Genomic DNA, 17,190 nt, shown 5'->3' with positions numbered 1-17,190 from the left:
AATTTGGAATCTGACACATTGTGGTGGGAGGCAGTATAACAACAGCAAAATGTAATTATTATAGAGGATATGCGTGTGACATCATCATCAAACCCGGAAGTTATGCAGGAATGCCTACTGAGTGTCAAAAAATACTTTCTGGCCTTGACAGCCCATGCATCCAAACAGAAAAGTCATTGCATTAAACAACATTAAACAATGTTAAATTCATTTTGCATGTTACTTTGACACTCGATTTGCCACTCGATGTGCCATTCACTTTAAGCATGCGCATATCCTCTATTGTTATTTTGAAATATGACAATTAAATAAGCGTCAGATAAAATCCGATTAATTGAAAATGCATGCAATATTTTGGTAGAATATTTCTTTTTGATCACACGCTGGTCTGGATCAAAAAATACCTGCACAATTAAATATATCAGCAAATGAACAGCTGTTGCTCCTGTTTGACAGACTTTGTTACATCAAGTCAAGTAACATGTAAACAAACATGTGTACATTCATGTTCACGGTAGTACTTTACATTTCCAAGTCATTTTCAGAAGTAATTTTCCTTAACCTTACCCTTTGACATGAGGACCAAAAAGAAACGCCCTTAACCCAACCTGAACTCATTTTCAGCGTAACTTTGAACCAAATTGAAAGGTTTTAATATTATTATTATTATTATTATTATTATTATATTCCTAATGAAACGGTCTCTCCCTCCCTCTCTCTTTCTCACTGTAGGTTCCAGGAGAAGGGGAATCTCGAAGTGCTTCTCTTCACCATCCAAAGCAAACTGAGAGCCAACAACCAGAAACCGTATGTGCCTCGTGATGGGAAACTCGTCTCTGACATAAATAAGGTAAAACCTCCGACAGGCTTAAAAAGCAAAACCCACTACTGCTACTGTTAGGCTTATGTTTCACTGATTCTACAGAAGAAAGTAATGCAAATCTGTGTGGGCATCGTGAGTTATTTTTTATCATTCCACTCTAGGCGTGGGAAAGGCTTGAAAAGGCGGAGCATGAGAGGGGTGTGGCTCTGCGTAAGGAGCTGATTCGTCAGGAGAAGCTGGAGCTGTTGGCTCAGCGATTTGATCACAAAACCACCATGAGACAAGCCTGGCTGAATGAGAACCAGCGACTGGTATCGCAGGTAAGAGGTATTAAACTTAGAACCATCTTGTCTGGGCTTGGACAAAGAGGTTGCTGCTGTTTAAGAATAAGACTAGGTCAGAACTTGGTATAATGTGTGGCTAGACCTGTGGCAGGGCTTGTCATTAAAAACTGATATTATATCACAGCCGGGGCAGCTGTGGCTGGGTGGGTAGAGAAGCCGTCTGGTAATCAGAAGGATGCCAGTTTGCCCCCTGTCTGCCCAGTTTATGTGTTGAATCGTCCCTGAGCCATACAATGCTATATTAATGCCCCTTTCCCTCTGCTCCTAATAGTTAGGATGGGTTACGCAGAAGACACAAAGTCAAACTCAAAGTGACTAAATTATTTTTATTATATCGTTTCTGTCGGGCAGAAACCTCTTATTTCTATGTTTTAACTTTTTGTGTTTTTTCGTAAATTAACGCCCTACTTGATCATACTACAGGGTCACACAAAAGCATCAAAAGCTCAAAACGCTGCGAGAAGCTTGCTGTTTTTGAATTTGAATCCTGAAAAGGAACAGTTTTGGACATTTCTTGGACATTTGGGGGTTTCTACAGAGAAAAGACGTTTTTTGTCCTGGAGCAGCAAAATAGTCTGTTCTTAGTGTGCGATAAGTTTGGAATGAGCTGTGTGTGGAACCACTGTAAACACCTTCTGAGGATGCATGAGGATGTAATTGAACACCCCCGCAGGTGTAATTGCAGAACCTTTAACCCATGTAAATGGCGTTCTACTACTGTAATAGAACATTTCACGCGTAGAAATCTTTTTTTAAACAGCAACGCCTTTTCGGAAACTTCAGCACTCAACTGGCTGAACAGCAGTGTTAGGCCAGTTACTTTAAAGTTGTAACACGTTTCTAGTTACTGCTTTCAAATAGTTACTTATTACTTTACTAGTTACTGCATTGTAAAAGCAACTGGTTACATTAATAGTTACTTTTGCGTAACTTGTATTTATTTATTTTGCTTCAATATTAATATGTACATTTTCATGTTGCTGCAGCACGACAACTCTCAACTACATCTATTGTAGCTCACTATGATGAAATGTAGTAGATATAGGAATCATGTCTTCAACAACAACATTGAAATATGTCATTTTAGTTCTAGTTTTAGACTGTAGCAGACGGCTCAACATCTTCTTGAACGTGCGTCCATGTTTAACGTGCATGCGCGTTCCCGATCATGAACGTGCATCTACTTTATATTCAACATGGAGTCGCTGGCAGGCTGGCTAAAACCCTGGTTTAAAAGGTTGTTTCAACCCATCGATTACTTTTTCCAGACGGTCGAAATTACTGACATATGTAGCATACCAGGACTACCTTTCCTTTTTTGATACAAATACAGAGAAAATGGTAAGAATTGAGCTGATCCTCCCCTTTTAACATACTTTCAACACCAAGCGAGTACTCCAGCTACAGCTGTTCACATAGTGAGTGCATAGTGAGTTCCTTTTTATTAGTTAGTTCCTTTTTGTTGTCGTTGGAGTCCAGCTAAAAATGGAGAAGTGAAATGGCCAGTTGGTAAGACATCTAAAATGACACAGATGCGTTCACAGATTGAATGGATTAATGTCAGCAGCTCCAGTACAGGAGTCGAATGAATAGCCTAATAGCCTTGTTGAAAGAGACACGTGTCCTCTGTCCCTTTAAACCTACTGTATGTCTATGATGCAGTGTCTCTCCTAGGCTGTTGTTACTACTAATAATATGGTGTTCTTGATCAATTTTCCTGGTTAGAGGGGAAAATGTGCCGATTTGTAACCTGAAACCTATATCGTTCTATTGAGAGGACATGTGAAAATCTTACAAAACTCAGAGCTTGCTTGCAAAGGTGCCAGACAGTCTCCACCAACTTACATAAAAAAAAGTTTGACGTGTTCTGACTGGTGGAGTGGAAGTGTTAAGTTAAATTTTCACATACTGTATCATCATCAAAACATCAGAATAGAATAGAATTGAACCCATTGAGACCTGGAACTGTGTAATTTTTAGATTTGAGCTAAAAAGCATTATTTTACAATTTGGCTATTTTTGAAAAAACGTGAAAATGTGTGCAAATCTTCTGAATATATATATATTTTTAAAGCGAACATTTTTAACTCAAATCTTTGCTTCTGGGGGGTCCCTGGAACTAAATATTTTGATGGGGGTCCGCGGCCAAATACATATCATTTTGGGGGTCCTTGACGTGAAAAAGATTGAGCACCACTGATATAGAAACAAACGTTTTTCAGAAAACTGTTGAGATTTAGGAGACGTGTAGAATCGGCTTCAGGTCTCAATGGGTTAAGGTACAACTTTGTCCTCCATGGTTGTAGCGGTAGGTAGGGCGTTAATAAAAAATAAAAAAAAACACAAAAAGTGAAAATATGGAGATAGAAGGTTTCTGCCCGACGTTATATACAGGGTGCCTGCCTCTATTCCTTTTTATCCTGCCCCCCTCTCCCCTCCTTTTGCGGTGGACCCCATCCACCCCTCCCTGTTTTCCAACTCTCTCTCTCTCTCTCTCTCCTCTCCAGGACAACTTCGGCTATGACCTGCCGGCCGTGGAGGCGGCCATGAAGAAGCACGAGGCCATCGAGGCGGACATCGCCTCGTACGAGGAGCGCATCGGCGTGGTGGTGGAACTGGCCTCCGAGATGGAGGCGGAGGGATACTACGACATCCGGCGCATCTCGGCGCGCAAGGAGAACATCCTGGGCCAGTGGAGCCTGCTGAAGGAGCTGGTGGTCGGGAGGAAGGCCCGCCTGGAGAAGAACCTCGCTCTGCAGAAGACCTTCCAGGACATGGTCTACATGATCGACTGGATGGAGGACACACAGGTGGAGAGAGAGAGAGAGAGAGAGAGACTTATTTTTATAGGAGCGACATTAATGTAACAACAATGTAATTATTATAAACCCATAATAATGAAAGCGATGTAGAGGGAATTATTGTGTGTGTGTGTGTGTGTGTGTGTGTGTGTGTGTGTGTGTGTGTGTGTGTGTGTGTGTGTGTGTGTGTGTGTGTGTGTGTGTGTGTGTGTGTGTGTGTGTGTGTGTGTGTGAGTGATTGGGTTGATAGAGACTTGAGGAAAAGCAATGATAGATAGATAGATACAGTAGATAGATAGATGGATAGATAGATTGTGGTGTTGGTAGATCAATATCAATGGCTAAGCAAACACTCAATTCCTAGGTTATAGTGTAATATGGCAAATGTGCGTAAATGCCTTGAGACAACTCAAGCTTTCAAATGCAGTCTATTTTTTATTGAAGAATGCATCCAGAGATGACTGCTTCTTTCTGCATCCCCCTGTCTGTCTGTCTGCGTGTCCCTCAGGTTCAGTTGCTGTCCAAGGACTTTGGTAAACACCTGCTGGAGGTGGATGACCTGCTACAGAAACACAGCCTCCAGGAGGCTGACATCAGCGTGCAGGCCGAGAGAGTCGAGACGCTCAACGCCGCTGCACTCAAATTCACCACAATCGAGGGTACGATACACACTTTTACGATCAGTCACGATTACAAATTTAAGTCGACGATTAATTGTCACTCAAATAATTGCCATTAACGATTTAATTGTGTGTTTGGCGTTGAACATTGGAACATTATGAAGCCTTGTAGGCTTCGTAATCATAAATTGCACAGGGCAGATACGACAAATAACTAAAATATTCAAATAAATTATTGACATATTTAATACTTTTATACATGTAAAAATGACTATTATGCAAAAATAATTGCAATTATCTCAAATAATTTCGATTAGACGATTATGTATTAATTGTAACAGGCCTATACACACACATGCACGCACGCACACGCACACACACACACACACACACACACACTGTTGGTATTCTTCATGCACAGCATCTACAAACGCCTGAAGTGCTAAGACAATGGTCAAAACTGTTCTCTTTGTAATAATTCCCGCTTCTCTGTTTCATTCTTTATGTACTTTTTTTCTCCTTAAATTGTTTACATATAAACCTGAAGATTCATTCACACCGGGTGTGACAATTTGTTTGAGTGACTCAATTCAATATTAAAAACTTAATTCAAAGGTAGTACTTAATGTTTAAAAGGTAGTCCTAGTGCAGTATACCCTGTTTTAAAGCTACGCGGTACGTACTGTACAGGTATGTAATAATTCATTCATTCACAATACATTCATTCTGTAAGTATAAACCTCCGGAGTGAAATGAAATGCTGTGCACTGGAATAATTCAATTACATTTCCGGTGTTTTATTGACATGTTTATTCACCCGTTGCCTAGGTTACCAGCCATGTGACCCCCAGGTGATCTGTAACCGTGTCAACCATGTGTCTTCGTGTCTGGAGGAGCTCAAACAGCTGGCTGCTAAAAGACGTGCTGAGCTGGAGGAGTCCAGAAAACTCTGGGCCTTCTTCCAGGTGGGGACACTTTACGCTGTCCTTCTGCAGTGGTGGAAAAAGTACTCAAATGTTTTACTTGAGTAAAAGTATCGATACTGCAATGTAGAAGTAATCTGTTACATGTAAAAGCCTGGAATTCTAAATTGACTTGTGTAAAAGTACAAAAGTTTTGGTATCAAAATGTACGTAAAGTACCAAAAGTAAAAGTACTAAAATGTTTGAAAATAGCAGATCTAGCAGATCGGCTATTTTCAAATAGCTTACACTAGGTATAAAATAGGGCTAAAGTGGTTAATGTATGTTTTATGATATAATAATTGATAATTGCAAAGTAACTAGTAACTAAAGTTTTCAAATAATTGTAGTGGAGTAAAAGTACAATATTTGCCTCTGAGATGTAGTGGAGTAGAAGTAAAAGTACTGAAAATTGGAAATACTCCAGTAAAGTAAAAAATACCTCAAAATTGGACTTGTACGTAGTTACTTTACACCACTGTCCTTCTGGGACATGAGCACATCTATAGGAAGACTTACTCGTAGATTGATTTCAATTCCCAATTCCAAACATGCAAGTTTTCATGAGCTGTTTTAATTATTCCGTTGTATTAAATGTTATTGTATTTTTTAAATGCCCAATGTATTTGAATTTAAGTTCATAAAGTATAACTAAATGCATTTGCAAATAAATACAAATGTTACACTGAATGATAGTTCTTAATATCTCTGCTGTCGGGCAGAAACCAGCTCCAAAATGTACATTTTTCAGGAGATGACAAAAACAAAACAAAAATGGAGTTAGGAGGTTTTGTTCATCATTGATAAGAACAGCTGAATGGACCTCTACAGCTGAGTGGAGCATGGAGTCAGCTAAACCAGCTAACTCCACCCCCCTTTGATGGAGTTAGCTGGTTTAGCAGACAGTTTGAGGATCCAGTGAAGTTAACTGCTTTTGTCTGAAGCGCTTTTTAATACTTTTCATTGGTTCAATATTTTGTTAATCAATACACAGACGCAAAGGGTGTTCAATAGCACTGATTTATGGAAAAAATTGCAAAAGCGGTTAGCTGGTTCCTGCCCGACAGCAATGATCCTTTTTTTTTTATCCCATTTAGACCTGGAACCCCTATATAACTATACCTTTCAATCCAGGAACCCCTTTTGGGGTTGTTGTTGCTATGTACAGTATATAGCAACATATTTTTTTTTGTAATCTTTGAATAATTATTTGAAGTTTTTAAGAATTTAGAAGGTGTTTTTAGAATCGGCCTCAGGGCATACTACTGGTGAGGATGCAGGTATAGAACGTAGTGTGGAAATGTAGCGGCCCTCTGCATCATCACTGTTGCCCGCCCCTGCTTTAGTGAATGTAATCACTGGAGTAAATCAATGGCTAACACAATACTGAACTGAATCATTATTATATTGTGCAGCACTGGCATGCATACACACACCCACGCAGAGACATGCAGTGTGCACACATGCATGCACATGAGACTGAATTTACATATCTAATTTACTTATCTCCACATTCTAACCTTTTGTGTTTTTTTTCGTAAATGAATGCCCTACTTGATCATACAACAGCGTCACACAAAGGCAGCAGAAGTAGCAGATTCGTTGAGCTTACAGATATGCAGTGGTGGAAAAAGTACTCAATTGCTTTACTTGAGTAAAAGTACCAATACTGCAATGTAGAAGTACTCCGTTACAAGTAAAAGACTGGAATTCAAAATTTACTTGAGTAAAAATACAGAAGTATTGGCATCAAAATGTACTTAAAGTACCTAAAGTAAAAGTACTAAAATATTTGAAAATAGCAGATCTACAAGCTCACAACGCGTCGCGATGCGACGCGTTGTGAGCTTGTAGATAGGCTATTTTCAAATAGCCGAGGTATAAAATAGGGCTAAAGTGGTTAATGTATGTTTTATAATATAGAAATGTATATCTTAAAAGTAACTAAAGTTTTCAAATAATTGTAGTGGAGTAAAAGTACAATATTTGCCTCTGAGATGTAGTGGAGTAGAAGTAAAAGTATTGGAAATTGGAAATACTCAAGTAAAGTACAAATACCTCAAAATTGTACTTAAGTACAGTACTTAAGTAAATGTACTTAGTTACTTTCCACCACTGCAGATATGCTACTTTGCTACTGAATGCTACTGAATTTCAATTGTGAAAAGCAACAGTTTTGGACATTATGAGGTTTCCTCCCTGACAGAGACTAAAATCATCTTCTTGCTTGTTTTGGTCTCTCCTGTTAGGAGCTGGAAGAGTCTGAGGCTTGGATCAGGGAGAAGAGCTCCATCCTGGGAGCCCAGGGCTGTGGGAAGGACCTGAGCAGTGTCCTGAGGTTGCTGCAAAAACACAAAACGCTGGCTGGGGAGCTGCTCGCGCACCGCTCACTGCTGCAGGTGTGTGTGTGTGTGTGTGTGTGTGTGTGTGTGTGTGTGTGTGTGTGTGTGTGTGTGTGTGTGTGTGTGTGTGTGTGTGTGTGTGTGTGTGTGTGTGTGTGTGTGTGTGTGTGTGTGTGTGTGTGTGTGTGTGTGTGTGTGTGTGTGTGTGTGTGTGTGTGTGTGTGTGGGCTTGTAGATCTGCTATTTTTGGATTTTGGCTAAAGTTCTCCTCAGAAAAGGGATGCTAGGTTTCGAGTGGTTATGGTAAAAAGAAAAATCATATCACATAAAGATTTGGCGCACCCCCTGTAGTAACTCTGAGGACCCCCTGTTGAAGACCCCTGCTGTAAACTGGAAAAAAAACAACAACTTTTTTCCCCCTTTTTTTCAAAAGGGCACTTCTGGTCAAGAGGGCAAAGGGCAGGTGCTCTAGCACCACCTAGAGTCTATCTGTGCACGTCCCTGTGTGTGTGTGTGTGTGTGTGTGTGTGTGTGTGTGGGTGTGGGTGTGGGGGTGGGGGTGTGGGTGTGCGCACGCTTCAGCACAGACATTCCCAAGTATTGGGAGTAGAAACCATGGCAGTGGATGTGGCATTCCTGCTGTGGATGTGTCAGCAATATTAACTATCATATGTGTCTAACGACAGCCGTATCTAACTGACAAACATATATTACGTCCCTTTTATTTGGAGTACCATGTAGATTGGATAGTTTCACAGATCACGTATACAATGGCAAAATCAAATAGTATAAGCCAGAGTTCTCGTGGTGGGATGTCCTTCTTCTGTAGTCCAACAGTGCCGCCTATTCACTTTTTTTCCCAGTACCCACAACAAAGCTGCCTGCCCTACAGCAGTAGTGAGAGATAGCAGCGAGAGAACGACCTGAGATCTGCTCTCACACAGATGCTGAATTAATAGTTGTGAATATTATTTTTTTTTTCTTACATAAATCATCTCGGATTGAACACCTTCGTGGGCCGCATCTGGCAAAGAGGGTGCAAATTTAACACCCACGGTGTACGTGTATATATGTACCGCATGTGCGTGCGTCAGTAAGCACCTGCCACTGAAAACCTGACATTTACATTTTAAATCGCAACCTTTGATTGAGTGGTGATACAAAACATAATTGACACTTTTTTAAACTAAAAAACTAAAAAACTGTGTATGAGAGACCCGCAACTGTACAAGTGGTAATGATCACATGCCGTGCTAATTTAATGGCTGTACATAGACATTTCACTCACTCATTAGGCATGCCTCCTGGAGGAGATTTTAATGAGCGTACCTTTACAGTTTGTCTCGCTTTTTGTTTTTCATGTATCCCGATGCGCAACTTTGTTAATGATAAAGAACCAAACCTTGTTATTTCCTCAAAAAATATCTCTGAAACAACTGAGAAATGTCTGTTACTAGATTCAAATTTTGCTCTGAGGAAGGCTAAGGCCGAAACGCGTCAAGCATTCCCAAAAAATCCGAATGTTTATCTGAGCCAGTCTTGCATCCTTCATTTTGGAGTGCCGCTTTTTCCGCTTTGAGGGTATTTGAATCTAGTTATATTCATAACTAGGCACCCACTGCCCAAACAAAAAGGCATCCAGAGGAAGCGCACCTGCTTTTTTTCTTCTGTCTGTTACAATTACGTTCTTTGGGACGTGCACAGATAGACTCTAGGTGGTGCTAGAGCACCTGCCCTTTGCCCTCTTGACCAGAAGTGCCCTTTTGAAGTGTGCCCAGTTTACAGCAGGGGTCTTCAACAGGGGGTCCGGGACCCCTAGGGGGTCCTCAGAGTTACTACAGGGGGTCCCGCCAAATCTTTATGTGATATGATTTTTCTTTTTACCATAACCACTCGAAACCTAGCATCCCTTTTCTGAGGAGAACTTTAGCCAAAAATAGCAGATCTACAAGCCCACAACGCCTCGCGTTGTGGGCTTGTAGATCGGCTATTTTTTGGCAAAGAGGTATAGGTGTAGAGGGAAAAAAGGGCGGACCAAGTAAACAACAAAAAAAGTATAATTTACTTGAGCACCTGCACCTCAAAATGTCTGTGCACGCCACTGGCGACACAAACAAGATTATTATCTCCGTCAGGCCAAAGGCCAGCGGTGGAGATTATGTTTTCACCCCTGGCTGTCTGTCTGTGTGTGTGTGTGTCTTTCTGTCTGCGTCAGTGTCAAACTTTTCATGGCCGTTATGTCATTTCATATCAACCCCTCCCTCCCCCTCCAGAACACCATGAAGCGCGGCAAACAGATCCTGAGCGAAAAGAGCTTCGGCACGGCGGGGATACAGGAGCGCATCATGGAGGTCAAAGGCGAGTGGAAGCGGCTGGAGGACCAGGCGGCGCAGCGCCTCGGCCACCTGCAGGAGGCACTCAACTTCTTCCAGTTCTCCACGGAGACGGACGACCTGCTGGCCTGGCTGCAGGACGCGTACCGCCTGGTGTCCAGCGAGGACTTTGGGCACGACGAGTACTCCACGCAGTCCCTGCTGAAGAAACACCGAGGGGTCAGGGAGGCCATCGACAAACACCGGCTACACGTCGTGACGCTGCGGAAACACATGGTGGCGCTGCCCCTGCAGTACCGCGAGCAGGAGGTAGGCGGAGTGAAGGGTCTGAGAGTAGTTGACTGCTTATCCGTTACCTTGACTAGATCAGTGGTTCTCAACCTTTTCAGCCCACGACCCCCCAAAATGATCAGATTTGAACTGGGGACCCACCCACCCACCCTGATAAGCACTTGTAATGCAGGAGTTGAGGCATTTCATTTTCGTTTCCACAGATAAATATTGTGAGAATATCAGATCTACAAGCTCACAACGCCTCGCTGTTTTCACAATTTTTGCCTATTTGATAATTTGGCCAATGTTTGACCAGTTTTTATAGTATAGTTTGTTGATTACTTTTGATGCAATAATGGTCTTTTTCCTTTCTTCCTTTTTGAGGTATTAAAAAGGTCTTAAAAGTCCTTAAATTGTCACTTCACTGTCATCTGGGGACCCCCTCAAAATCGCGTGGGGGACTCCCCTGTGGGTCCCGACCCACAGGTTGAGAACCACAGGACTAGATCACGTAATGATTTTTAAATTATCTTTTTAGATAAAAAACGACTCTCCTCTCCTCCCTCATCTCGTATATAGGGCTGAAGTGGTTAATGTGTGTTATGTAATAATAATCAAAATCTACAAAGTAACTAGTAACTAAAGTTTTCAAATAATTGTAGTGGAGTAAAAGTACAATATAGATGTAGTGGAGTAGAAGTAAAAGCATTGGAAATTGGAAAATACTCAAGTAAAGTACAAATACCTCAAAATTGTACTTTGCAGTGCAGTACTTGAGTAAACGTTACTTAGATACGTCACACCACTGCATCTCGTATACCAACTCATCCGTTCTCCTCCCTCTCCTCCCCTCCTCTCCCTGCGTAGGAGGTTCAGGTGCGTATGGGCGAGGTGGAGCAGCTTTACACAGAGGTGTCGGAGGTGGCCGTGCTCCGGCAGCAGTGGCTCCACGACGCGCTGGCCGTCTACCGCATGTTCAGCGAGGTCAACTCCTGCGAGCTGTGGATCGACGAGAAGGAGCAGTGGCTGGACAAAATGGAGGTCCCCGAGAGACTGGAGGACGTGGAGGTGGTGGCACACAGGTGAGGGACGGCGCCGGGGGGCCAGTGGTGGGGGAAAATTACAAAAATGTTGTACTTAAGTAAAAGTATCAATACTGCGATGTAGAAATACTCTGTTACGAGTAAAAGTCTGTGATTCAAAATATACTTGAGTAAAAGTACAAAGGTATTGGGATCAAAATATACTTACAGTACTCATTATGCAGAACGTCCCGTTATTTTCAAGTTTTCTCGATGTATAAAAATCATTTGAAAATAGCTGATCTACAAGCTCACAATGCGCATTGTGAGCTTGTAGATCGGCTATTTTCAAATGGCCGAAAACAATATATAGGGCTGAAGTGGTTAATGTTTTGTAATAATAATCAAAAAAGTAACTAAAGTTTTCAAATAATTGTAGTGGAGTCAAAGTACAATATTTGCCTCTGAGATGTAGTGGAGTACAAGTAAAAGTATTGAAAATTGGAAATACTCCAGTAAAGTAAAAATACCTCAAAATTGTACTTAAGTACAGTACTTGAGTACATGTACTTAGTTACTTTACACCACTGAGCGGGGGATCATTGGGTGACGAGAGAGAGAGAGAGAGAGACAGAGAGAAAGGGAGCAGAGATAGACAGAGCAAGAGAACATCTGTGAGGGAGAATGGTGTAGTAGTTAGTGTATGTGCACCAGGTCTGCAACTAACAATTGTTTTCATAATCGATTAATGTGGAGATTTCTTTTGATTATTTTATTCATTTATGCAATTAATGAAGACCATAAAATGAATGTACAAATGATGCAACATGTACAATGTGATGGTATGCGTGTTACAAGCAGAGACCGTAAAATGACTAAACCCATTATTCAATTACTAACATTTATTTTGATAAATCTTTGGTAAATCGGATCAATCAATTAATCCGATTAATTTCCATAATATATATTATGGTAAATGTAGGATAACGGGAAATGTAGCCCCTGGCTGTCTGCTGCTGGCTCATAGTGCAGCACCGAGTGCCGCGCTATGAGCTTGTAGATCTGCAAAAAAAAATTAAGTTGTGAAAATGTATGCAAATCTTTGAATATATATTTTTTAAAGTGAACATTTGTAAAATATGTTGTTCCAGGGACCTCCAGAGGCAAAGATTTGAGTTAAAAATGTTATTAAATGTTCTCGTTCTCTCTCTCTCTCTCTCTCTCTCTATCTCTCTCTCCTTCATGTAGGTTTGAGAGTCTGGACCAAGAGATGAACAGCCTGATGGGGAGGATCCTGGACGTCAATGAGATTGTCCAACAGCTCCTGGATGGAGGTCACCCCTCTTCTACTGAGGTGCGAGGCTGTCAGGATCACCTCAACTCCAGGTACTGAAACGAGCACAAAATACTACAAATACTAATGCCAATATCAACACCAATGCTGATACTAAATGACTTCTTTGTCGTACGACAGTGTCGAAGATGCAAACATATTACTGACACGTCACATCGCACTCTGTGAGCTTATTTTCCAGTCAAACAACAAACAAACAAACAAAAACATGTGTTTTAGAACTCTGTTTATGTACCCAGGAGTGATGCAGAGAGTCAAATTCCAATTACCTGGCATACATTGACCGATAAAGTAATCTTCTTTTCCTTTTTTTTTTGTCGCTAGAAGTGACTCAGATTATGATTCACACAGATGTGGAAGTGTTGGCAGGCTCTCTCTAGACTGAATGCTGACAACCCGCTTGTCAGTAACAACATTGATTTACAGCATACCTGTATCTCCTTCTCACTCCTCTGAGAGAGGATGGGGTGTGGAAGCAGGGGAGAGGCAGAAATAACAGGGAGACAAGGTTAGATGGGGGAGGAAGGGAAAAGTACCCTTGTGTATGGTGTGGGGCACCGGGTCGCTAACCCGGTAAGAGCTTATACAGCACGCTATTATTGTTTCCGTTGGAGGCGAGACGTAAGGGAGCGCTTGTTTTCGGCCGTAGGCGACGGAGGCGCACCGCCTGAAGCGGACTTGACCCATGAGAGGCACCGCCGAGAGAGCTTAGGCGAGCCCTCGGAGTTATGTCCCGATAGCGACAGAATCGTAAATCATGCCCCCCCCCCCCCCCCCCCCCCTAGTTTCGGTACCTCCGACATGTCTACACCGCCACAGGTGCGGTCCAAGTGAACACAGCTGAGCACTCTCTACCCCCCTTTCAGCCAACCACAAGCCGTGTCTCGCATCCTACGAAAACAACATACAGCATACAGCACTACATAAATGAGTTCATAGTCCTTCCCACAGCCAGCCTGGGTACGAATCCAACACAAGGCTCTTTGCTGCATGTCATCCACCCTCTCTCCTCCACCTTTCAATTCAATTCAATTCAATTCAATTTTGTTAAAGTGTCAAATCACAACAAGTTGTCTCAAGACACTTTACATGTAGAGAAAAGAGACCCGACATCCCACCCTGAGCAAGCAATTTTGCGACAGTGGCAACGAAAAGTGGCCGCTTAACTGTAAGAAACGTCAGGCAGACCCTAGGCTCTAGGGTGGCGGCCTTCTGCCTCGACCGTGTCGGGGGAACCTTTCCTATCTCTCTACTCACTGTTTCTATTGCGAAATAATAAAAGCAGAAATGATAAAATGTACAGTATATATAAAAGGATATGTACAGTAATTATGCAGGGGATCCTCTCTCTAAATGCCCCAGATGTCAATTTAAAATGAAAGGACGAGTCTCTTCTTATCTTAGATACTTGTCCCCCGTGTCTCTCAGGCCCAGCTGTGAACCGAAAAACAGCATGCACTACGCTTTACAGTATGTTCCATCTCCATCACCTCTATAGGCTGTGGCCTGGATTTCAGTCGTTCTGATTGGCCATTAGGGCTGTGTATCAGCAGTATTCATGTCAACCAAGATCCTGGTGACCTTGGCACGCGGTGGCCATCCCAGTGTGGCCATCTGTGCCAGTCCAAAACAACCCAAAACAACCCACCCCATCCCACCACTATAAAAACAAATCACTATAAAAACACTTGCATTAGGTCTCTTTTGAGCATTCTAATGCTTTTATGATTTTATATTACTTCTCCTAATATTGTTTTCCTTATTTATTATATACTATACAGTATGTAGCAGCACTTTAGTATTTTAATTAGATTTATATACCTGCTTTTACAAAAATGAATACTTGTGGTAGGTGAGAGGATGCAATATTTCACCGCAGTAGAACTTTTACACGCCATGGCACATACGGTACTGTATACACAGCTTCACAGAGCTTCAAGAAATGTTTTAACATTTCTTAGGAATTGTGTGTCGGACAGCCAGGGATCATATAAGCTAGTTGTTTATCATTATTGTTAAGCTAATGTGTCTTTGGTGTCAGTTATGAGTTGACCTCTTGTACATAGATAGCTCTATTTTCGTCCGAAGTCCCTAAACCCACTATTAGGGGATTTAGCATTGGGTAAGGGGAGTTCCCGTGCAAAAGTTGCTATTTTGGGACACCAGTCTTATCCCTAAAACAATTGCGCTAGCCGTTACATTATGCATAGGTGTGGTTTGGGCGTTACAATAATAAAACCAATCACCGTGTCAGATGCCATTGCCTTCAAGAGAAGACTGCGCAAGCCATTATCCTCAATGCAATCTTACGCTCTCTCCCTCTCTGTCAGTGTTGCCAGGTCTGCTTATTATAAGCCACGTTGGGCTTGTTTTTCTTTAAAGTTGCTTGTAAATAATGGTAGTTGCGGGTTGCAGTTGTGAGCTTGTAGATCGCCTATTTTCAAACCTATATATGTCCGCTATTTTCAAATAGTCGACATATATATAGGTTTGAAGTGCTCATGTGGCCTATAGTCGCTTCTTTTGGGCTTGATTTTATAGACCTGGTTGCTTATTCCTCTCGCAAAATCTGGCAACACTTTTTCCTGCGTAATCGATGAGTAAAACTGAAGTGTGTCATTTGGAGAGCATTGCATTGCACAACGCACAAATTGTGTTCTTTGAATAAACTATCCTCAACATGTCCCCGACTCCCAACATGTCCATTGCAGGTGCGCTCTACCAAGCGAATTTGGCACAGCGGGTGGTTTTAGAATCCACTATGCACTTTCCCAAACGTGTGTGGGCAAAATAGCAATTTTGGGGATAATGCAACAACACGCCCACGGGCACACCTCCGGGCGCAAATAATGGAGTCGCATAATGAATAGCGGGTTTAGGGACAGTGCCATCTCCCTTATCCGTAATTCACGGGTAGCGGGCAGTAATTCACGGGTAGTGGGCAGCGGGTGCGGGTAAAGCAGTGGCAAGAATAGAGCCATGATGACAGTATATTTGCCATGACACCCATTGTGTTCCATTATATAAATGACAGACCACTTTTCACCTGGTGTCCCTATTTTGGGCATGTCATTATAGAGGCTATTTATAGTATTCTTTGCTCGACACCGTTGTATGATGAAGTATAAAATAGGGCTTAAGTGGTTAAATCCATGGCAAACTTTTTTCCTTTCTCTCTATGGTTTATAATTTAATTTCCTGTTAAAAGCATGTTCATTTATAATATTTGATTTCATATTTATAGCTTATGAGGCTTCTACTCCTGTCCTGACGCCTTCCACTGTTTTTAGGGCTTTTTTGGTAGCTACCGTATGAGGTCATTGTCTCCATGCTGATTTCCTGCCCTTCGCTAGGCCATGCTGAGCCCTCTGTCACTCTATGAATGGCTCTGCCATTACCTCATTACAGTCACATATGGAGCTGTCTGGGTGTGTGCATGCGTGTGTGCGTGCTGTGTGTGTGCGCTTGCGTGCTGTGTGAGACCTGCTAGTCTGGATCAGGATCAGCAGAACATATTGGATGACGACATGGAGAGCAGACCAAGCCTGGGTTCAAACCACAGACCAGAGAGTTGTCATGTCTGGTCCTCTGTTGTCCCCTCCATTCAACGACCAACACTCCCGATCAGCAGCTCTCACTAATTGCTGCCCTTTTGCTGACAGGGTGTTGTTTACTGTTATTATGGCCACAACAGTGATGCAACCTTTCTGCGCGTTGGACCATCACCAACATTGGAGTTTACTGAGAGATTATGGCTCATTTATTTACATTCCTATCAGTGGTGGAAAAAGTACTCAAATGTTTTACTTAAGTAAAAGTATCAATACTGCAATGTAGAAATGCTCTGTTACAAGTAAAAGTACGGAATTCAAAATGTACTTGAGTAAAAGTACAAAGGTTTTCTTACCAAAAGCAGAAAGTACTGATTATGTAGACTGTCCCATTTCACAAGTTTTCAAATGTATAATGTGATGAAGCGGATGGGGAGCCATGTTTTTGACACGATGATCCATCTGGCCCTTCCTTCTCAGAATCGCCTAGGGTGATCCCAGAGCTGCTCTAGCCCCTCCCGCATGGAAATAAACGAAAAAAACAAAAAGATTAAAAAAACGAGGAAAGTTGGCACTCCACGGGTGTATTTGCAAAACCGTATTAATGCGGTTTTGGCACTCAATGTGTTACTACGGTACTTGAGTAAATGTACTTAGTTACTTTCCGCCACCGATTCCTATCTCTTTCCTGTCGTCTGTGCCTCCCTTACGGTGCGTCCACACACATGCGTCGAGTCACCGGAAGTTCCATCCACTCCAATGATA

General features: G+C 42.1%; 1 protein-coding gene across 1 annotated transcript in view; it reads left to right on the top strand.

Moving 5' to 3' along the window:
• Nucleotides 1–17,190, top strand: part of sptbn4b (spectrin, beta, non-erythrocytic 4b) — a 166,315-nt gene that overhangs the window by 36,378 nt on the left and 112,747 nt on the right. Inside the window, exons 10-18 of the mRNA XM_084065331.1 lie at nucleotides 733–850; nucleotides 985–1,143; nucleotides 3,675–3,977; nucleotides 4,477–4,627; nucleotides 5,417–5,553; nucleotides 7,800–7,949; nucleotides 10,166–10,534; nucleotides 11,366–11,580; nucleotides 12,769–12,906. Of these exons, the coding sequence (XP_083921457.1) occupies nucleotides 733–850; nucleotides 985–1,143; nucleotides 3,675–3,977; nucleotides 4,477–4,627; nucleotides 5,417–5,553; nucleotides 7,800–7,949; nucleotides 10,166–10,534; nucleotides 11,366–11,580; nucleotides 12,769–12,906 (1,740 nt within the window). The remainder of the gene's footprint in view (nucleotides 1–732; nucleotides 851–984; nucleotides 1,144–3,674; nucleotides 3,978–4,476; nucleotides 4,628–5,416; nucleotides 5,554–7,799; nucleotides 7,950–10,165; nucleotides 10,535–11,365; nucleotides 11,581–12,768; nucleotides 12,907–17,190) is intronic.

Source organism: Gymnoscopelus microlampas (genome assembly GCF_963454915.1).
Source record: "Gymnoscopelus microlampas genome assembly, chromosome: 8".
Lineage (NCBI taxonomy): Eukaryota > Metazoa > Chordata > Actinopteri > Myctophiformes > Myctophidae > Gymnoscopelus > Gymnoscopelus microlampas.
This window is presented reverse-complemented; position numbering and strand designations above follow the sequence as displayed.